The following is a 22,346-nucleotide window of genomic DNA, read 5'->3' as shown; positions in this document are numbered from 1 at the left end:
GGCTTTTATGTTTCCTGTATTAAAATATAATTAAGATACTGTACAATTCATCTAAGGTCTCTATTAGTTAGTTTGGAACTTTTCAGAGTTTTGGAACATTTGCTACAATCAGTTTTAAATGTTTTTATCACCTCAAAAAAACCTCCATACCCCAAAACAGGGAACCTGGTTCCCCTTAGCTTCCAGCCTTAGACAGCAGCAGTCTGTTTTCTTGAGTGTGGAACCGTGTCTGTGGGTTTTGTGATTGGCTTGTTTTCCCAGCATGTTTTCCAGGCTAGCCCACTTTGTGCCATGTATTAGTGTTGCTTCATTCCTTGTTATGGTAGAATAATGTTCCATTATATGCATATACGGGATTCCATTTATTTATTTGTTTATGAGTTAATGGGCAGTCTGCTCCCTGGATTCCATCCATCCATCCATCCATCCATCCATCCATCCATCCATCCATCCATCCATCTATCTATGTATCTCTCTCTCTGAGTTAATGGACAGTCTGCTCCCTGGCTATTTCAGGTGACCTTTACAGCCAGGCGTAGGTAGTATAAGTTTGTAATTCTGACACTTAGGAGCCGAGTGATTATGGATTTTAAGCTAGCCTGGACTATATAGTAAGTTTAAGGCCAGCCTAGGCTATAAAGCAAGATGCTGTTTCAACAAAACAAAACCCCAAAGCCCTTTTCATTTGGTAATATACGGTTAATGTCTTTATTTGAAATTACTGTGTATTCTTTTTTGTTGTTGTTGTTTGAGAAAGGGTTTCTCTGTGTAGCCCTGGCTGTCCTGGAACTCACTCTGTAAATCAGGTTGGCCTCAAACTCACAGAGATCCGCCTGCCTCTGCCTCCTGGAATTAAAAGTATGCACACCACTGCTGGCTACTGTGTATTTCTGTGTCATTCTGTTCCTGATAAACACCATTTAGGGGAGGAAAGAGCTTATTTCAGCTTACAGGTTACAGTCCATTGTTGCATGAAATGAGGGCAGGAACTCCAGAGAAAGGCTGCTTTCTGGCTCTCATGAGCTTATGCTTAGCTAGCTTTCTTTTTCTTTTTTTTCCTCTCTCTCTCTCTCTTTTTTTTTTTTGGTTTTTGGAGACAGGGTTTCTCTGTGTAGCTTTGTGCCTTTCCTGGAACTCACTTGGTAGCTCAGGCTGGCCGTGAACTCACAGAAAGATCCACCTGGCTCTGCCTCCCGAGTGCTGGGATTAAAGGCGTGAGCCACCACCGCCCAGCTTAGCTAGCTTTCTTTAAAAGGTGTTGTTATTATTTTATGTGTATGGGTGTATGTGTATGTATGTCTGTGCACCACTTGCTTGCCTGGTGCCCTTGGGTGCTAGAAGAGGGTGTTGGATCTCCTGGAACTGGAGTTACCAACAGTTATGAGCTACAACCTTTGGGCTTCTGCAGACTCCACAATGCACTTACACGGACAAACACACATAAACCAAATAAATTAGTTTTAAAAAAATTAAAAGCCAGAACTATAATTATGAAGCCAAAGGCCTTTCTCCTCCTTCTCCTCCTCCTCTTCTTCCTTTTTCTCTTGTTTATTTTTGAGATAAGAATCTCACCAAGTTACCCAGGCTGGCCTTGAACTCATGAAGTAGCCAAATATGCAAGCTAGTTTTTTGTCATCTTGACATAAGCTAGGGTTATCTGGACAGAGGGGACCTCAAATAAGAAAATGCTCACATTGATTGGCCTGTAGGCAAGCCTATGGGGCATTTTCTTGTTTAGTGACTGATGCGGAAGGGTTCAGCCCACTGTGAGCAGTGCCACCCCTGGGCTGGTGGTCCTGGGCTGTATAAGAAAGTAGGGTAAGCAAGCCATGGGGAGCAAGCCAGCAGGTGGCACCCCTGCATGTCCTGCATCCGGGTTCCTGCCTTGGCTTCCCCTGATGATGGACTGTAGGCTATAAGTCAGATAAACCCCCATGAGCCCAGCTGACCTCAAGCTTGCAGGCTGTCCTCAGGGTAGCCCAGCACCACTAAGCTCAATACATGTTTGATAGTTATTGTTAAATTGCTCCCTAGGGGACTCTTGTTTTCCTACCTCCCTGTTAGATTATGAGAGTACCTCAGCAGGCGTGGATTTTTTTCCTAAACCACTGCGTATGTAAGAGGAGGAAATGAATACTGGTTGTCATTTCATTGGCTATTTATTTATGCTTCCTTTCTACTGCATTTCTTGTTCATTATTTTCTTACTTGCCATTTATTAGCAGAAAATTGTTTGACATATTTATTAATTCATTTTCCCAGTTCATTATTACCTTTTATGTTCGATGGGTCTATCTATCTATCTATCTATCTATCTATCTACCGATCGTTGTTCTTTGAGACAGGGTCTTGATGTGTTTGCTGATCTCAAACTCCAGAGCTCAGGCAATCCTCCTGCCTCAACTCTGTGCTTAGCTGAGACTACAGGTGCAAGCCTGACACTTATTATTTAACATTTAACTTTATGTTTTGATTGGCTGGTCTTTTGGCAATTTAAATTTATGAGTGCGGTCTTTTTACACACACATACATGTTACAGGCTTTCTTTTGGGTCACCAATCGGCTCCCAAATAAAGACACAGAGACTTAATATTAGTTATGAATGCTCAGCTTTAGCTTATGCTCATTTCTGGCTAGCTTTTTTTCTTTAACTGAAATTAACCTGTTTCTTCTCATCTATGTTTTGCCTCGGGCTTTTAAACATTTCTTTTGTTCTGTGTGTCCTACTCTGTCTGTCTGGCGGGTGCCTGACCCCAGGCAGCTCGCTCTTTCTCTCTTGTTCTCTCTGTCTGCCAGCCCTGCCCATCCCTCTCCTGCCTAGCTATTGGTCATTCAGCTTTTTATTAGACTAATCAGGTGCCTCAGGCAGGCAAGGTGGAACAAATGCAGCACATCTTTACATCATCAAACAAACGCAGCAGAAACAAATGTAGCACACCTTTACACAGGTAAAGTCATATTCCACAGCAGAAACAAATGTAGCACACCTTTACACAGGTAAAGTCGTATTCCGCAGCAGAAACAAATGTAGCACACCTTTACACAGGTAAAGTCATATTCCGCAGCAGAAACAAATGTAGCACACCTTTACACAGGTAAAGTCGTATTCCACAGCAGAAACAAATGTAGCACACCTTTACACAGGTAAAGTCATATTCCACAGCAGAAACAAATGTAGCACACCTTTACACAGGTAAAGTCATATTCCGCAGCAGAAACAAATGTAGCACACCTTTACACAGGTAAAGTCATATTCCGCAGCAGAAACAAGTGTAGCACATCTTTGCATCGTTCAAATAATATTCGTACACATGTATTCCTTTAAGATCTTTTTAGGTCAGATAAAGTGTCCTGGGTTTCATCCTGCCTGTTCTCGATTGCTGTCTTTCTCGCTCAGCTCCCCATCTGCCCTCCAGCTGCTCCCCTTTCTCAGTTAGTAGCCAATTCAGTTTTTTTTTTTTTTTGCATGTAGTCCACTAGCCTTTCTATTTCCTACCTATTTCCTTTTTATAACTAATCTTTTCTTTATGAACAATTATATATATGTAATTTATGATCTATTTCCTCCCCCCCACACTCACACATATTTAAATGTTTCATATGTAAAGATTATATAGTGCTGGGTGTGGTGGCACAAAAAGATTTCTATCTGAAAGAGGTAAATTCATTTCAGAACTTGGGTATTTAAAGGTGCATGCCTTGGTCATCGGGAGATGACCAGACCCCCAGGAGTCAGAAGTCCTGGAGAGCAGCTTGGTGTGGGAGCTGGGCTCCCCATGTGCTGGATTCTGCTTGTTCTGCCCAGGTCACAGTGTGGGCCCCAGAGAAGCCTGGATGCCCCTTAGGAGCTGAGGGCAGGGTCCGTGGAGTATCTAGAGGAGACACTGGCAACTTCACCCGCAGTGTGCCTGCACGTCACCGTGGCCTGTCTTTTCCTTCCTAGGTAGCAGACGGGGCAAATGCCATTGTGCTGGGGACCCTGGGGGACATCGCTCCCCCTCTTGCCATCATCGGCGGCAATTGCGCTCTTCAGGGTTTTGACCATGAAGGAAATGATCTCTTTTGGACGGTATGAAGAACAAAACATTTTGATACTTTTAAGCATTTCCACTTTTAATTTTCTCTAGATGTTCTTTAACCACTGATTGCATTGAATAATGGTTTCAAAAAACCGAATGGACGAACAGGGCTGGGGAGATGGCGCCATTGTTAGAGTACCCTCCCCAGGCAAGACCTGAGGTCAGTCTTCAGAACCCACATAAAAATGGTGAGCCTGACCGCCTGAACCTGTATCTCAGCCCTGGGGAGGTGGAGACAGGAGGCTTCCTGGGGTCTACTGGCCACCCAGTCTAATCCAGTTGGGAACTACAGGCCAGTGAGAGGCCCTGTCTCAAAGGAAGTGGATAGAGGCATACATATACATATACATGTGTACCCATGCCCACACAAGAACGTAGAGTATGCACACATGTATATGTACACACACAATAATTTTTAAAAGCAGGATAATATGTATATTAACTGTAGGTAGTATTGAGAACTCACTGGTAGTTTATGTAAGCCTTCCCTTCATGAGCTGATATTTTTGGATAAATGAAAAAGGATGCTTTATTAATGACTTTGTTTTATTTTCAGGTTACTGGAGACAATGTTCATTCCCTGGCTTTGTGTGACTTTGATGGTGATGGGAAGACAGAGGTGGGAGGCGAAGTGGCCGTCAGAGCTCTGTGCAGCTGGATATGTTTTCTTACCACAGTGACATTCGCTTCTCCTGGCTGTTTTTACATATGCGCTCACTGCTCTCCCCTGACTCTTGCCCCTCTCCTTCCCTCTCTTTTCTCTCCTCCTTCATCTCTGCTAGTCCTCTTCTTCCTCCTCTCACTGTCTCTGTCTCTGAGACATAGGAAGAGAGAAGGCAAAAGCTGACGAGACCTCCGTTCTATTCATAATCTTAGAAACTGTTTTGGATGCTTTTGAACATTCAGGCATTTTCAATTTTGGTGACAAAATTATTTCTTTTGACATTATTCTGATAATTCTGTATTAATATAAGAAATTACCCTAGAACTCAGATCCTTGAAAAGTTGGTATGTGTACAGTGTCTACTGTGCCCTAACTTAGCCTACTTGCTCTGGTGTTTGAGACAGGGCTTTGTCATGAGTGTACTATGTCAGAAACATAGACAAAAATGTGTTTGTGTCTTTCCACAATACCAGAATTCATTAGAGATCAATAAATTCACAGGGTGCCAGGGTTTTTTCAGGTGGTCCTTCTTTCCTGGCTAGCCCTGGCTGAAGCCCACAGACTTCTTTTATTGCAGTCGTAATTGCTGGTGTTGCTCTTAGGTCATACACTGGACAGCACAGAGAAGCTAGAAATCTGTCTGTGCATGTATACATGCAGGTTACAGTGTCGCTACACAGGGCTAAGAGGCTGGGGAGGCTGGGGAGGTCACAGATTCAAATAGTCTCTGTGACCTGGGGAGCTGAGGTCTGACGCAGGAACTTCTGCAGCAGCTGCTGCCACTGTGCTGCCTGCTTGTCTGTCTGTCTGTCGGCTGAGGCCGGCTGTGGAGTCAGAGTACAGCTGCAGAGGGGTGATGGTCAGGACCTGGGCTGGGGCATGGACGGGCAGATGGCAGATTGAGTAGACCACATCGATATCAGGGACTTAGCTCAGCTGAAGGCCCCCCGACAATCAGGAATGTGACAGGTCACTGTGAACCGTAGCAGTGTTAAGGGCCCACCTCCTGGTGGGGGCCAGGTGAAGGAGCTGCACCCTTTCCTCAGTCTGGTAGGTCCAATAAGCTCTCGGGCCTGGTTTTTCTGATGTTATGTTGATACAGCATGTGCCCCCACAGTCCTATTTTACCTCAGGGAAATGGCAGCATTCTATTTCTAGAAACAATTCTTTATCAGTCTGTGTGTCATGGATGGGTGCTCCTGGACCGATGGTACATTCTTGTGTCTACAGTCTCTGAGGGCGAGGCAGTTCTGACACAGTATGGAACACAGGGCGGGAGCACACAGCGGGAGCACACAGCGGGAGCACACGTGCTCAGGAACAGTCTGAGCACAGCAGGCTTCCATCAGCAGCAGGGGCCGCTGCTGCCTCAGGGAAGGAGCCTGTCCTGCAGGCTTGCCCCTGCCTGCACTGTGGGCTTAGCTGGGGAGAGCCGCTCTTTCTCTCCCTGCCAAAACCAGTTCCACCCCCTCGAGCACTGGATTTCTAGAAGGCTGGAACTGGTGGGTAGTAGTAGCTGCAAAGGGATGGCTTTTGTTTTTAATTTATGAAACTTTGCTGGGTTTACACATTAGATTATGACCCTCTCTTCCCTTTTTCAGCTTCTTGTTGGATCTGAAGATTTTGACATCCGGGTTTTTAAAGAGGATGAGATTGTGGCGGAAATGACAGAAACAGAGGTAGGAGCTCCTTCAGAATGGTGACCTCAGGCTGCTCTCGAAGTCAAGGGTGCAGAATAGAGACCTTGGACTAGGTAGGACAGCAGTGCACTCAGGAACACCACAGATTGCTGGGTGTCATCCCACAGCCCACAGTCTTCAGGAGAAAAACTTACATTTTTTTCTTATTTACTCATACCTGTGGTTATTATTGACAAGTTCTGACTATGTAGTTCCGGCTGGCCTGGAATTGGATGTAGACTAGACTGGGCTCAAATTCTCAGGTGTCCGTGTGCTGCCATGCCCCCCAGGTTTTGTTTTTTCTGAGTCTCATGCAGGCTTGACTGTTTCGACAGTTGAATGTGGGGACTACAGGTGTGCACTGCCATGCCTGGCCCAGATGTCTATAATGTGAAATTGCACTGTAGACAGAGGTGAGGGTGAGAAATGAGTGCAAAGAGCAATGGTGTAAAGGGGTGTGTCTGTAGAGGCACTGGGACCAGTTCATGAGAACGTGCTTATGTGAGTTTTTCCAGAAGGCAGGTCCTTGCTGCCACTGGATTCTTGTTTTGTCTTCTGAGACAGAGTTTCACTCTGTAATAACCAAGGCTGGCCCAGAACATGAGTAGTCCAGCTTGACTTTGAATTCATGGCAATTCTCCTGACTCAGCCTCCCAAGTGTTGATATTACAGATGTGAGCCACCATACCTGATTTTTCTGGATTTAAAAAAAAAAAAATTATTTTATGTATATGGGTCTTTTACCTACATGTAAGTCCGTGAACCATGTGCTTGCCTGATGCTTGCATAGGCCAGAGAAGGATGTTGGATCTCCTGGAACTGGAATTACAGATGGTTATGAGCCACTGTGCAGGTGCTGGGGATAGAACTTGGGTCCTCTGGAAGAGAGGCCAGTTCCCTTAATCACTGGACCATTTTTCCAGCAGCTTATTAGATTCTTAGAGGGATTTATAGCTTTCCTCAAAGCCCCCCTCAGCCCCCCCCCCAAAAAAAACCAGCTTGAGCACCACTCACTGACCTGCCAAGGCTGGGTTGTACATTATCATCTCTTTCATACTAATTTATTTCATACTAATTGTAGTGAATCCTTTCCTCTTGGGTGGTAATCGTTTGGGAGTGTTGGATTTCTGGTTTTGTCACTATTAGATGTGATGCTAGAGTTCTTTGAAGCACCTTTTCCCTGAGTCCTAGAAAAGGAGAGTGGAACATGAGATAGAGCCAAGGATCAGAGGGAACTAGTTGCTACTCTGTCCACAAAGGAAGAAAGGGAAACCTTTCACTAAGGATCCGCTGTCTTAGTTAGGGTTGCCATTGCTGTGATGAAACACCATGACCGAAGCAACTCGGGGAGGAAAGGGCTTATTTGGCCATCCCCTGCATCACAGTCCGTTGAGGGGAGCCATGAGAACTCAAACGGGGCAGGAACCCGGAGGCAGGAGCTGATGCAGAGGCCGTGTTGGGGTGCTGCTTATTGGCTTCCTCCTCATGGCTTGCTCAGCCTGTTTTCTTTTCTTTCTTTTTTTTTTTTTGTTTTTTTGTTTGTTTTTTTTGGAGACAGCGTTTCTCTGTGTAGCTTTGCACCTTTCCTGGAACTAGCTTTGTAGACCAGGCTGGCCTCGAACTCACAGAGATCCGCCTGCCTCTTCCTCCCAAGTGCTGGGATTAAAGGCGTGCACAATCAACGCCCGGCTCAGCCTGTTTTCTTATAGATCTCAGGACCACCAGCCCAGGGATGGCAGAACTCACAATGGGCTGCCCCCCCCCCCCATATTGTTAATTAAGAAAATGCCCTACAGGCTTGCCAACAGCCCCATCTTATGGAGATAATTTCTCTGTTGAGGTTCCCACCTATCAGATGACTCTAGCTTGTGTCAAGTTGACATGAAACTAGCCAGCGCTCACAGGGAGTCTGGAGCTAGCTGTGGAAACATAGGCGATAGAACTGCTCCTTTGCAGCCATTTTCCTGTCTTTTGGTTTGCTGTTGGATGGCTCTTCCTTAGGTGTCTACCCAGGCTCAACAGTTAACAGTACACAGTACTAAGTATTGTAGGAGGGTGCTTTGAGCTAAGTAACCTTGGATCCTACTCAGTGCTTTGTATTCAGTTAAGTGACGTGTGTGGTTGGTGGAAAACTGTAGGTGTGAAGGAGATTACATAACCATTCTCTGCTTTGTACAATTTATCTCCTAGTATCTTTTGTGTTGGGGCCAGAATTAGAAATAGATCTGTAGGGTCAGAGAGCATTAGGCCCTGCTGAACATCACATTCTACCCTTTAAAGTGTGTTCAGTCTTAGAAAGTCCTACAAATATTTCTGTGTGGTGTATGCGTTTCTGTTTGTGAGTACACACCATATGAGTTTGCATGTTTGAGCTTTTAGTTTGGAAAAGATTGTACATTGTACATTTTTATTTATCTCAAGCAAACAATAAATTATATTATAGAAAAAATATGCAGATAAAAGTCAGTTGTAGATTATAATCCTTGTTTGTTTGTTTTTCTCAAGACAGGGTTTCTTAGCCCTGGCTGTCCTGGAACTTGCTCTGTAGACCAGGCTGGTTCTGCCTCCCAATTACTGGGATTAAGGTGTGCACAAACACTGCCTGGCTGATTCTTGAAACAAACTGTAGTCTAAGTTAACTAGTCAGTCGGTTAAACCTTTGGTGTTGATGTGTGTAACAGCATCTATTGTGTGCTTGGCTCATTTCCTCCTGATTACACATCTGTGACTTTTAAAACATTTCCCCATGGCTTGATCTAACTTTGTGAGTTTGTTTAAATTTGATTATCCAACTGTGAAGTAGATGGCACTGACGGTAGAGAAGAGGACGCCTTTGCTGTGTCCCTGTCGTGAGACGGCCCTGAGCTCTCAGAGTGAAGGGTTTTTAAAGGGAAAAACTGCAGGCCAGGGGGTACAAGCCTTTGTGTTTCAGGGTCATACTTCAGTTAACAGGAACATTTAGTCAAGAGAAGACTTCAGAGACAAAACACAGTTGAGACTCTCCAGTACTATTGGAGACTTGATGGATTGAGCCTTTGTTTTAGCTTCCTAACTATTTCCTGGCCAGCAGCCTACCCACCCTGGGGCGGGGCAGGGTTGCCTTGACCGGAGTCTTAGCTGGGTGTCTGTGTCTCTGGAGCTTCGTTTAGCTTCTGTCTTAGTGTTGCTAGAAATGAGGTTTTCTTTAAAATGGACTTTGTCTTGCTCTCACTTTCCCCAGTAATGGGTTCGAGTGCTGCTGGGCTGGGGTTTTTCTTGGTGCTTGTCTTCTTGAAGGAAAGAATTCACCGTGAGGCACAGTTCAGGTGGTTCATTTAGCCATGTGAAGCAGAGAGATCTTGGCTTGGTGTTTTTGTGATTATTTATGAGGTAGATGCCATTTTCATAGAAGTCGGGTGATGTTTCACAAAGTGTCTGGGGGAGTGGGACTCAGAAGCCTTCCGAGTGCAGCCCCTGGGTAAGTGCCTTAGTCCTGACATGGTGGGAAGAAGCTGCCTGAACTCCAAGGCTGTTCATCCTCTGGCGGGCACTAACATCGCTCAGCATCCCCATGCCCTACCTGCCTGGTGGGCACCGACAGCTCTTGGCATCCCCATGCCCTACCTGCCTGGTGGGCACCGACAGCTCTTGGCATCCCCATGCCCTACCTGCCTGCTGCTTGTTTTGGAAGGACTTTCAGATTTAAATACAGTTACCGCAGGGAGGTTCTTGACTGTTCACCTAGGATTGAGAGGGCCATGATGGACCAAAGAAACTAGCCCCCTTAAATCTGGCATTGAGGATACAAACATCACCAAAGAAAAGTCTCCCACCCCTCAATTGTTAGCTCCATAAACTTGGGGAAGGGAGAGGAGAGGCCCTGTGCTCCTTGTGAGCCCTACCCCTGCTTCCATGAGTGAATGTTAGTGGCCCGTGTTACGAGGGTCTTGTGTGAGTTACTCAAGGGGGCAATGGCCATGTCATGCCTGGAGAACTGCGTTCTCCACACAGGAATGTGATTTTTATAAGGTTACATGTGAAGTGAGTTGATCCACACTGAACAGTTGTCTCGTGTGTTCTTGTTGCAGATAATCACCTCTCTGTGTCCCATGTACGGCAGCCGGTTTGGTTATGCTCTTTCCAATGGCACAGTTGGAGTTTATGACAAGACAGCCCGATACTGGAGAATTAAAGTTAGTGCGGTTCACTCCACCTCCACCACCCACCACTGTATATCTCTGACACTGAGAGACTCCATTACTAATTATTGGAATTCTTTTTCAGTCCAAAAACCATGCCATGAGCATTCATGCTTTTGACATTAACTCTGACGGCGTGTGTGAGCTGATAACCGGGTGGTCCAATGGAAAGGTAAGTTTATGTTAGGGAATGTGTGGACTCTGGCATCTGCTTATGGCATTGGCTGAATGCCTTAGATAGAACCTAAGTCTGTCTTTCCAAGGTGGACGTGTCCTTTCAGCCTTGTAAACCATACTTGGGAGACAAATCTCCAGAGATCTTTCTAAATCTCTTCTTTGAAGGCATGAGAATCCGTCCATCAAACTGATTGTAGGTGTAGGCCAGTTTTAAAAAATAGTTAATAATCTAATAATGAGCTGTGTAAATGGAAACTTAGAATTGAACAGGAAGAATCATGTTAGGATATTGATTTCCCACCTATAACTTCAAAGTAAAATCCCTTTGCTTTCTTTACCTTTTCAACTTCACATCAGAATTTCTTAGTGTTTTGGCAAGTCAAGGTTGTCTTGTTAGCTTCCAGATCTCCACGGATACTGTTGGTACTAACTCCTCTGTCAGTGTGGACAGCCAGGCCATCCGCCGACTCCTGCCTTTTCCTCTGTGCTCTTCTTCACTGTTGACCAGCGCCTCTGCCTTCCTTGGATGCCACTTAAAAACCAGTTCTCTTGCCGGGCGGTGGTGGCACACGCCTTTAATCCCAGCACTCAGGAGGCAGAGGCAAACTGATCTCTATGAGTTTGAAGCCAGCCTGGGCTACAAAGTGAGTTCCAGGAAAGGCGCAAAACTACATAGAGAAACCCTGTCTCGGAAAACCAAAACAACAACAACAACAACAACAAAAAAAAAAAACCCAAAAAAACAATAAAAAAGCAGTTCTCGCTTATCCTTGTCACTTGTAAGTGAAGGCTATGTCATCATTACTTACCCAGACATTTCAAAGTTCATACGCTGATTATATTCGCTCTGTTAGGCTGTGGTAACAAATGCCATTGCCTGGGTACCTTGTAAGCGGTGGGAATTTATTTCCCCTTGTTCTGGGGTTCGGGACTCTAACATTCAGGTGCAGTAGGTTTGGTGTCTGGGGGGGTTGCTTCCTTGTAGGTGGCTATCTTCTTACCGTTACCTCACACAGCAGAAGGAGCTGTGGGATCTCCCAGGGTTTTTTAAAAATATTATTTATTTTTCTGTTTTTGAAATATGGTCCTGTTAATGTTGTCCAACCTGTCTTGGGAAACTGTACAACCCACACTGCCTTCAAACCCTCCTCTTAACTGCTAGGATTCTAGGTGTACACCCCCACACCTGACTTGGGGGAGTCTTATATGAGCATTAATCCCACACATGAGGATACCTTCCAGTGGCACTATACTATCATCTTGTGGGTGAGGTTACGATATATGAATTTTTGGGAGAAGCAAACATTAAGATCCTAGCCAACCACATTCTTGGGCAACAGAAATTATGTTTGAGTCAAAAATTTGGAGTTACTACCAAGAGTCAGGCATAGTGGTATATGCTTATAATTCCCATACTTAAGAGGTAGATGAAGGCTGGGCAGTGGTGGCACATGCCTTTAATCCCTGCACTTGGTAGGCAGAGGCAGGCAGATCGCTGTGAGTTCGAGGCCAGCAGGCAACAAAACTACATAGAGAAACCCTGTCTCGAAAAACAAACAAACAAACAAACAAACAAACAAACAAACAGAGGTAGATGAAGGAAGATCCTGAATTCAAGGCCAGCCTTGGCCACAGAATGAAACTGTCTCACTAAGCCAAGGATAAAAGGTACCTTTGGATGACTGGACCTACAGTTTTATTGTAAAGGTTTAAAACTAAGGATTTCCTATTATCAATCTGTTGGAGAGCGTAGAGAAGAAAGTTATACAGTTATCTGTCCTTAACAGAAATAACAGAGCCAAGGAAAATGCACCGATCCCACTGCGCATGTCCATGTAAAGGTACAAAATAAATGCTGCTAGCCCATTGACTTTGTCAGAGTCTGTTGCTGAGTTGGAGCGACACCTGCTCCTTCATGTCGAATAAGCAGAAGCGTAGCGTGTTCACAGAAATAAACGCACAGTCCTCCTTAGTTAGCAAAGGAGCATTCTTGTTTGCCACACATTGTGGAAATGCAGCGTGGAGCTGCTTGATAGGCTCCCCTGGAAGGAAGAAGTTCACTCAGCCCTAGTTAACGGGGTGGAGTTAATGTTTGAGAGCTCAGGTAAAGCCCAGGCATGATGTGTCATAAATAACGTGGTGGAGTTAGTGAACGGGATGCACTCCAGAGAAGGTAGACTGGGAGTCTGTGTATTGGGTTGTAAAGTTTTGCCCAGAAGCATATTTCTGAGAAGATAAACGTAGGTACTAGCATTGGCTGCCTGGCCTTTGGTTAACACCTGTGTCATTACCTGGACCAGTCCTTTTCATGTGAATGTCCTTTGTTAGTATTCTTGAGATGTCTTTGCAAGTGCTCAGTCATCTGTTTATGGGAAGAGCCCTAAGAAGTCCAAGGGGTTTTTGTGAGGAGAGGATAATGTTATTGAAAAGGTTGTATAGTTGTGCTGTGCATGGTGGCACACACTCTTAATCCCAGCACTTGGAAGGCAGAGGCAGGAAGATCTGTGAGTTCAAGGCAAGCCTGGACTACATAGAGTTCCAGGACAGCCAGGGCCAGTGAGACTGTCTCAAAGAAAAGGTTACTAGAAGGTAGAAGATTGGGATAATTTGGTGTTGTTTAAATGTTAGGTATCAATGTATTTTATAAGTGTACAAATCATAATGGTACAGTTTGAAAGAAGTTATATGTATTTATTTAAGTGGGGAGCAGGTGTGCCGTGGGACACTTGTGAAGATCAGAGGACAGCTTGAAGGACTCAGTTCACTCCTCCCACCACGTGGGTCCTGGGCCAGACTCAGGTGTTAGCACCAGGTCATTGGTACCTCTCACCGAGCCATTTGCCATGAAGATGGGATTCATGTGTAAACTTTGGTCTTGCCTCAAACTGTGTAGCCTTAGCTGGTTTTGAACTCAGGGCAGACTTCTTGCCTCAGCTTCTTGATTGCTGGAGTTAGAGACGCACAGCAGCTTCTAGGGCTGATGTTATGCATACCTCTGTGCGTGTGTTTGCAGTGTATGTATCCTGTGCTGACAGCTGCAGGAGTGGTGTACCCTCTGCCCTGTGGGCCCTGTTGGCACTCTTGTTCTGTGATTGATCTCTGTGTGAACGTGAACAGATCGTTACAAGCTTTCCTAAGATCTCATAAACGGCATGTGGCAGGGTGGAATCTGGGCCTAGGCAGGTGGGCCTGGTTTTGTCCTGTGCTGTATGCGCTCTATGAACTGCCTGCCTCTCAGCAGACCCAGTGCTTCACAAGGAACACTGTGGGAAGGGCGACTTCTGTTGAAAGAGAGGGAAGTACATCTCTTTTGAGGACACTTTGGTCCCTCTGGCCCAGCAGCTGAGGATGTCTACAGGAGAAGCCACAGGCTTCATGGTATACTCTTAAAACCAAACGTACGTGTGTGTGTGTGTGTGTGTGTATGTGTGTGTGTGTGTGTGTGTGTGTGTGTGTGTAAGAGAGAGAGAGAGAGAGAGAGAGAGAGAGAGAGAGAGAGAGAGAGAGAATGAGAGAGAATGGCAAGGCCTTACATAGTCCAGGCTGGCCTCAAACATAAAATGTAGCTGAGGATGACCCTCTAGCTATCCTCCAAGGGACAGGGTTACGGGTGTGTGTCACCGAGCCTGGCTGGACTAAGTGACCTGTAAAGTCAGCTTTCTTGTTGCTGTTGTTTATTTCTTTTTTAAAGATTTATTTATTTATTACACATACAGTGTTCTGCCTATATGCCAGAAGAGGGCACCAGATCTCATTACAGATGGTTGTGAGCCACCATGTAGTTGCTGGGGATTGAACTCGGGACTTCTGGAAGAGCAGCCAGTGCTCTTAACCGCTGAGGTTGCTGTTGTTTTAAAATGTAGTGTAAGTGACTTTGATGTTATTTTATTTTCAGGTTGATGCTCGAAGTGACCGGACTGGAGAGGTCATATTTAAAGACAACTTTTCTTCTGCAATCGCTGGTGTGGTAGAGGGAGATTACCGGATGGACGGCCATGTGCAATTAATCTGCTGCTCAGTGGATGGGGAAAGTAAATCGGGATAAGCCAAATCCTTGAAAAGTCAACATTTCAAAAGTAGAAGCGACTGTGCTTAGGGTCATGTCCTCTGTTCAGTCCGAGGCTATCTGCCAGGCACAGCTGAGATGAGGGGGAACCTCCTGGACACGAGTGTAGAGCAGGACCTGATCCGAGAGCTCAGTCAGAAGAAGCAGACTCTGCTGCTGGAACTCCGCAACTATGAGGAGAACACCAAGGTGGGACTTGGCAGGGGGCGGAGTCTGAGATGCTGCCACCAGCCAGGGTGGTTTGCAAGTGTGGGGAGTGCAGGGTCAGTGCTGGGCCCTCCTGACCACCTGCAGAAGTGGAGCTAGTTGGCCTCGGCCAAAGGCCGCTGCTGGAGTCAAGAGGCGTGAAAGCTGGGCACCGTGGCACACAGTGTAATCCTGTACTCCGAGGCTAAGAGGAGGCTCCTAAGGGCTAGTCCGGATTACATAGCCAGACCTTTTCAAAACACGGAGCAGGAAGGGCTGGAGAGATGGCTTAGCAGTTACTGTGTATACTGCTCTTGCAGAGGACAGAGGTTTGGCTCCCGCCACCCACGGCAGGTGGCTCACAGCTGCCTGTAACTCCAGCTTTGGGAGATTCTGTACCCTCTCTGGACTCACCAGGCATTGCACTCACATATGCACAGTCCTCCCTGCCCCACACATGTTCACCTAGTTAAAATTAAAAATAAAATGTTTTTAAAAGGAGAAAGAGAGATGAGAGAGACAGACAGACACATTTGTAAAGGGCATGATGAGGTGCAGTGGACTGCGGATAGGGATAAGGAATGGGAATTTCTCACAGAGCCAGATGCGGCAAAGGAGTGCTAGCATGGTGGATGGATTTCAAAGGAATCACAAAGGTCAGATTGGTGGGGAGGAGAAGCCTGTCTTGAAGTGAATAGCCATTGTATTTAACTTGGACTTTCTTCTCTGAGTGACTGAGCTGAAATTTTGTGGCGGTGTTTTACAGGCAGAACTGAGTAGTCCCCTGAATGAGGCTGATGGGCAGAAAGGCATAATTCCAGCCAATACCAAGCTCCACACTGCCCTCTCAGTTAGTCTGGGGAGTGATGTACAGGATGCGCATGCAGAATTGCGCATTTCCACTTCCAATGGTAAGACGCTACCATGGCTGGTACTGCTAGGTGCCTGTGCTGCCTTGGAGTAGTTCCTAAAATATCATTTCCTTCTCTTCCAGATACCATCATCCGAGCAGTATTAATTTTTGCAGAGGGAATTTTTGTGGGTGAAAGCCATGTGGTTCACCCCAGCATTCACAACCTTTCTAGCTCTATCCGTGTCCCAATTACACCTCCCAAAGATGTCCCTGTGGATCTGCACTTGAAAACCTTCGTGGGTTACAGAAGCAGGTGACCCTTTTTTCACAGGTCATTTCCATAGAGACTTACGAGGGCTGGATGGGTTGGATTGCTATTACAATTACCCTCTGTAGACCAGAGCAGCCACTGAAGGATCTGCCAACCAGTCAGGGTTTTCCCACGACCTTTTATTTCCCTAATTTGAATTCTTTCCAAAGAAAAAGGAGGTATGTGAGTTTCAGATGGTTATTTTCCATTTTTAATCAAACACAAAAACTTGTAACAACATGTTTGAGTTCTTGGTGAACTCAGTGGTAGAATTCATGCTTAGCATACTCAGGGCCCTGGGTTTGAGCCTCACCAGCACACGTGGAAGAATAATTTGATAATTATTTAAATGTAGTTTCTGAGAGTTGGGAGATATTTATATGAGGTGCAGTATTGAGGCTAGTGGGAACACCTTACTGCACCTGTTGAAGATGATGGCCTTTTCATGCTGGGCATGGTGGTGCAGGCCTGAAGTCTCACTGAAACAGGAGGATCAGAAGTTCCCAGCCAGCCTGGACTCCAAGAGAGTTCAAGGCCATGCTGAGCAACTTAGTGAGACCCTGTTTCATAAAAGCAACATCAACACAAGCTGTCGATCAATAAAATTCAAAGGCTTTTTGTATTCTTTCAGGGGGTTGTAAAGCCCTGGCGTAGGAGTGCATGTATATGTGGACGACATACATTATTTCTAAATCTCAGCCCATTCATCGTTACAGAATTTTAACCTTCAAGTTTCCCCCTCTTCCTTCAGTGTAACCCTTAGATGTCAGTTGGTGGTGACCCAGTAGTGAGTTATTTTCTGGGCCCTCGCTTTGAAATAGCATTGTACTGAGTCAGGCATGGTGGTATATTGTAATCCTAGTGCTTAGGAGGCAGAGGTGAGAGGACCAGGAGTTCAAGGCCAGCCTGGGCTACATGAGACCCTGTATTGAAAACGCAGGGGGTGGGGAGTACAGATGTAATACTACACCAAACACTTCTCTTGTGTTCATTGACTGGCTGTAGCACCCAGTTTCATGTATTTGAATTGACGAGACAGCTCCCCCGATTCACCATGTATGCGCTGACCAGTCCAGATGCGGCTAGCGAGCCTGCCAGTTACGTGAACTTTATCATTGCGGAGCGGGCACAGAGGGTAAGTGTTGTCTCTTTTCTTCAGTTCAGAGCTGGAACATTAGAGTCCTTTTGATGTTACCTGGTGGAAGAGAGAAATGTGAATGTCATGCTGGCAGCAGTGACCATGAACTATGTAATGTAGTATGGAGTTCGCTAAGAAACTTAAGCTTCACTTACTTTATTATTAACGAGTGAGTGTGTGTGTGTGTGTGTGTGTGTGTGTGTGTGTGTGTGTTTATGATTGTGTGATGTTTGTGTGCATGCCATGCTGTGAGTGTGAGGGTCCGAGGTCAACACTGGCATCTGGTTCTCTCCTTCCTCTGTGGGTTCTAGGAATCAAACCCATGTCATCAGGCTGGCATGGTTTACTGACTGAGCCATCTTGCCGGCTCTGCTAGTAACTTATAACAAAACATTACTGGTTGTAGGTGTGGTGGCATAGGCCTGTCTGCAATCCCAGAATTTCAGAGGCAAGAGGGTTATGAGTTGAGAACAGACTGGCTTACATCATAAATTCCAGGCAGCCTGGCCTGCATAGTATAGTGAGACCCTGTCTCAAAAGACAAAACAAAACTCATAATTCACTGAAATTTTTCTTCTTCGAACTTTGAAAGTTACACACACACACACACACACACACACACACACACCTTAGAACTGAATTCTTCCTATTCTTAATTCCTTTTCTTTTGTTATGGTATTAGTTAGTTGTCTTTACTTAGTGTTTCAAGAGAAGCCTAGGATGAAATGGAGAGAGAGGTTTAAGGTAGCACTGTGCGTCTGCATTCCCAGCGCCTTGCAAGATGAAGGTAGAAAGATCACTTGAGCCCAGGAGTTCCTGACCAGCCTGGGCTGCATATGAAAAGTCTTGGGGGAGGGGATGGAAAGAGAGGATTTGAAGGTGGGGGCGTTTGGGGTTTTTAGCTTAAGTGTTTCCTTAACTACATTTTCAGTGATTTGATGGCTTCCCTCACTTTCAGTTTCCTTATGTGTAACTAGAGGAGCCCTGCAAGATTCCATGACTGGTGTCAAATGCGTTAGAGCCTTAACATGTGAGGCAGTGGAGCGAGCCTTTGATTGGGTGTCAGAACTCTTCTTTTCCTTCTTACTAATCCAGTACTTGCTTGTCTTCTCCCTGTCCAACCCTGCGCCCATGACTTTCCCATAATTCCTGGGGAGGTGCAGGAAGAGGAAGCTGCAGGGCGGAGGAGGAGTCGGGGGAAGAATTGTGGGAGCTGGAGGTGGAGAAGGCTGCTTCACATTGCAACGAGGAGGAGAAAGGCCACCCCCGGCCTCTGAGAGGGCAAAGCCCAGAATCACACACAAGAGGAGCTGGTGCTTTAGAGAAGGGTTCCGGTGTAACTGGTGATGAGGCTCCCCACACAGTCCCAACACCAGCCCCAGCCCCAGCCCCAAGGGACTCAGCTGCTGTGCTGATGTCCCCTGAAATGGAGACTGGCGTGGAAGCTGCAGCTAGGGACGAGTCAGTTCAGGAGATGTGGGGCTGCTGAGCTGCTGGGGCCCCCATCAGTCAGTGTCTCTGGTTGTTGGTTCAACACAACTGCAGATGGTGGTCAGCTTCTGACCAAGGAGCAGGTGGAGCACAAGTTGGTGAAGGCCTACATTTTGAGGGTCCAGCAACGGCAGGAGAGCTGCTTCCAGAGCGGAGAAGACAATGGGAATGTGGGCTTCAGAATTCTTGTAACAATGTAGATTTTCAGACCACTAGGCAGGCCCTTCTAGATAGCCTCCTGAGTGATTCTAGCCTGGAAGGCCACTGCAAACCCCTGTGAAGTATTAACACCAAGACTGTGTGCAGGTGACTTCTGTCTGAGTGTGCACTTGTATACTTAATCAGAAACAATGGCACAGTAAATGGAGCAGCCCTGTGCAGACAGTCCTGTCCGCCACAGAAAAGCTTCCAGATAAACAGAAATAGCACCTACTTCAATCTTTATGCTGCATGTAAGATTATGTCTAAGGAGGAAGTGCCGTACAGTTGTGCCAGCTGTGGGACCAGCTGTAATTACCAGTGTTGCTGAAGACCAGGGATGAGGGAAAGGGGAGTATGATTCACATGCACTTGACCTGTGTGTGTGTGTGTTGGAGGAGGGGGTGAAGTCTAATTTTTTTTAAACCAAGCAGTAAAACTAGAGTAAGGAATTTATTCCACTGTGACTGTACTATAAAAACTGAAATGTACTTTGTTCTGTTCATTTCTAAGATGGTCATGTGGCTCAACCAGAACTTTCTGTTGCCAGAAGACACTAACATTCAGAATGCCCCATTTCAAGTCTGTTTCACATCCTTACGCAATGGTGGCCAGCTCTACATAAAAATAAAATCAAGTGGCGAGGTAATGTATGGTGCCGTGGAGTTGTACTGTGCAAAGTGAAACACACCGTCCAGATCACAAAGCAGGTTTTCCAGCCTGGTGTGTCAGCGCCATTGTAGACACTGGGTTCACTCTGAAGAGAGGGTTCTGCCTCGTTCTTCCTCTCATTCCTTCCACATGTAATTTGGTGAGAGTTGGTGTCTTCCTTCATGTTACCATGACAAAATCCCCTGGTGAAAGCCACAGAGGAGAAAGATTTGTTTTAGCTTTAGTTCCAGGCCACAGTCCACTGTTTTGAGTGGCAGGAGCTGGAGACAGCTGGCCACATGTACATCTCAGTCAAGACAGAGAGGAGAGTGTGGACACGTGCTCCTGCTGTTTGCTCACTGTTCCCGTCAGTCCAGGCCCCATTTCCGGGTATGTCTTCCCTGCTCCGTTATCCCAACTAAGAACCCCTTAGAGGCAGACCACAGGCCCTCCAGTCCAGACCCTTCAAGGTCCTTTACAGTTGATTCTAGATTGGATCAAATTGACAGTTAAAAATGACCATGCGGAGCAGGTGTGCTGGCTCAGGAGGCAGAGGCAGGTGGATCTTTGGGAGTTCAAGCCTGGGCTGTCTCAAAAAACAAACAAACAAAAAATAAAAAGGTAATCGTGATGGCTGAGAGAATAGAGGGGTACTATTCTGTAAGGTCTAGAGAATGATCTACTGTAGCCACGATGGCCGTGCTTTTTATTTTTATTTTGTTTTGAATGAGTAAATTTATTGAGTATATTGCAAGCAAAAGTGAGGGGATCAGTAGCGAGCAGCAGAGACTGTAGTAGCCAATAGACAGCAGAACATCTTCAGATCAGGAGTTGACAACATCCCACAGAGATGACTGGGGTAGCCTGACTGGGAGAGCAATCCAAGGTAGCACCGTCAAAGGAGGTACACACCGTCCAGCAGACATCCACTGGAGAAACTGAGGCAGTCAGTTGACATTCCTGACTGAGCTTCTCCATGACTGAGCTGCACATTGTGGAACTTCCAGCTTCCATTCCCACTGCAGGCCTTTTTCTATTATGAGATAGAGAAATCTCAGAAATCACTTACCATCCAGCTGTTCTCAAGGACACTGGTTTTCCTGTTGGGCTGTTTGCTGTGTTTCTTTCTCCTGGTGCCAAGCTGGGTGCAGTAGTCTGACCTGTAGTCCCAGCTACTTGGGGCGTTAGCATTGAATGACACCTGGCACCAGATCATTTTCACTGTTTGACTGTTGATGGGGGTAGAAGAGTGACCTTTTGGCCAGCTGCAATAATGACTATGGTTTATTAATCTCTAAAAGCAGCAGCCTCACTTCATCACTACACATAAACACATTCTCAAGAACTGTATGTGGGCAGTGGTGGCTCATGCCTTTAATCCCAGCACTCGGGAGGCAGAGGCAGGTGGATCTCTGTGAGTTTGAGACCAGCCTGGTCTACAGAGTGAGTTCCAGGACAGTAAGGCTACACAGAGAGACCCTGTCTTTAAAAAACAAAAAACAAAAAACAACCAACCAAACAAATAAACAAACAAAAATCCAAACAAGCACCCCCCATCCCCCCCCAAAAAAAACAAACAAAAAAATCAACAATAACAACAAAAGAATTGTGTGGACCATTGAGAAAGTTGGGTGCTATTTCTCAGCTGTCTGTGAAGATGCTAACTTGGCCCATTTTTCTCTGGGTAGATCACTGTCAATACTGACGATATTGATCTGGCTGGTGATATCATCCAGTCGATGGCATCTTGTTTTGCTATTGAAGATCTTCAGGTAGAAGCAGATTTCCCTGTCTACTTTGAGGAATTACGAAAAGTGTTGGTGAAGGTGAGATCATGACAGCCTCAGAGCTGGAAGTATTTCTCTCAGAAAAGATGTGCATGAATAATGCATGTATAACTGCATGTATATAGGCTATATAATAATCATGGTCTAAAGAATTTTGTAAAACCTTAGATGAGCATTGGTGGGTTCCTTAAGGGATTTCTGTAAAAGTGGTTACCTCTTCAGTCCCTGTGTTTCCTGGTTCCAGAGGATGCTCTTTCAAGTACAAATCACATCATTAATTTCTCTCCATCTAATCTGCTGTTTCCACTTTAGTCTTGAGATCATACCTTTCCAAAAGCCCAAATTCAAAATTATAAAAAGAAAATAAGGCTTGTGATCCGTTGCAGTGTAAAGCGACACTCTTGGGGCAGCGGCTGCAGCTTAATGGTGGAACACTTGCTGCCCAAGGTTCAGTTTGTAGTATTAAACTGCCCCCTCCTAAGGTAAGACCCATCCCAGAAACCAGAATCCCACCGTCATTGTCATGAATCACTAAACCTTACTATGTTGCTTGGTCTCTTGATGCTGACCCAGGAGGTCTAACCTGGGGTATCATCACTGAAGGGAGTGTAGACCATTTGTTAAAAGGGGATGAGTGTAGTGGAGCTTAAGATGGCATGGCTGAGCGGGGAGGCAGTGTCTACATGGCAGGCAGTGCCAGCCTTCTAGGCTATCAAGAGGTCTGGGAAGCCTTGTTAATTTCTGAGTGTTCTTGGTCTCCAGGTGGATGAGTATCATTCAGTGCATCAAAAGCTCAGTGCTGACATGGCTGATAATTCTAATCTCATACGAAGTTTGCTGGTCAGAGCTGAGGATGCTCGTCTGATGCGGGACATGTGAGTATTTATTTA

General features: G+C 45.8%; 1 protein-coding gene across 1 annotated transcript in view; it reads left to right on the top strand.

Annotated features, from left to right (window-relative positions):
• The window catches only part of Bbs2 (Bardet-Biedl syndrome 2), a 40,809-nt gene that overhangs the window by 7,971 nt on the left and 10,492 nt on the right, over nt 1-22,346 (top strand). Inside the window, exons 3-15 of the mRNA XM_036188220.1 lie at nt 3,943-4,068; nt 4,635-4,697; nt 6,344-6,421; nt 10,489-10,593; nt 10,685-10,771; nt 14,672-14,807; nt 14,892-15,031; nt 15,795-15,939; nt 16,023-16,194; nt 17,197-17,326; nt 19,532-19,663; nt 21,358-21,495; nt 22,219-22,331. Coding sequence (XP_036044113.1) covers nt 3,943-4,068; nt 4,635-4,697; nt 6,344-6,421; nt 10,489-10,593; nt 10,685-10,771; nt 14,672-14,807; nt 14,892-15,031; nt 15,795-15,939; nt 16,023-16,194; nt 17,197-17,326; nt 19,532-19,663; nt 21,358-21,495; nt 22,219-22,331 — 1,565 coding nt within the window. The remainder of the gene's footprint in view (nt 1-3,942; nt 4,069-4,634; nt 4,698-6,343; nt 6,422-10,488; nt 10,594-10,684; nt 10,772-14,671; nt 14,808-14,891; nt 15,032-15,794; nt 15,940-16,022; nt 16,195-17,196; nt 17,327-19,531; nt 19,664-21,357; nt 21,496-22,218; nt 22,332-22,346) is intronic.

This window comes from Onychomys torridus, chromosome 5 (genome assembly GCF_903995425.1).
Source record: "Onychomys torridus chromosome 5, mOncTor1.1, whole genome shotgun sequence".
Taxonomy (NCBI): domain Eukaryota; kingdom Metazoa; phylum Chordata; class Mammalia; order Rodentia; family Cricetidae; genus Onychomys; species Onychomys torridus.
The sequence above is the reverse complement of the archived record's forward strand: the minus strand, read 5'-3'. Positions and strand labels throughout refer to the sequence as shown.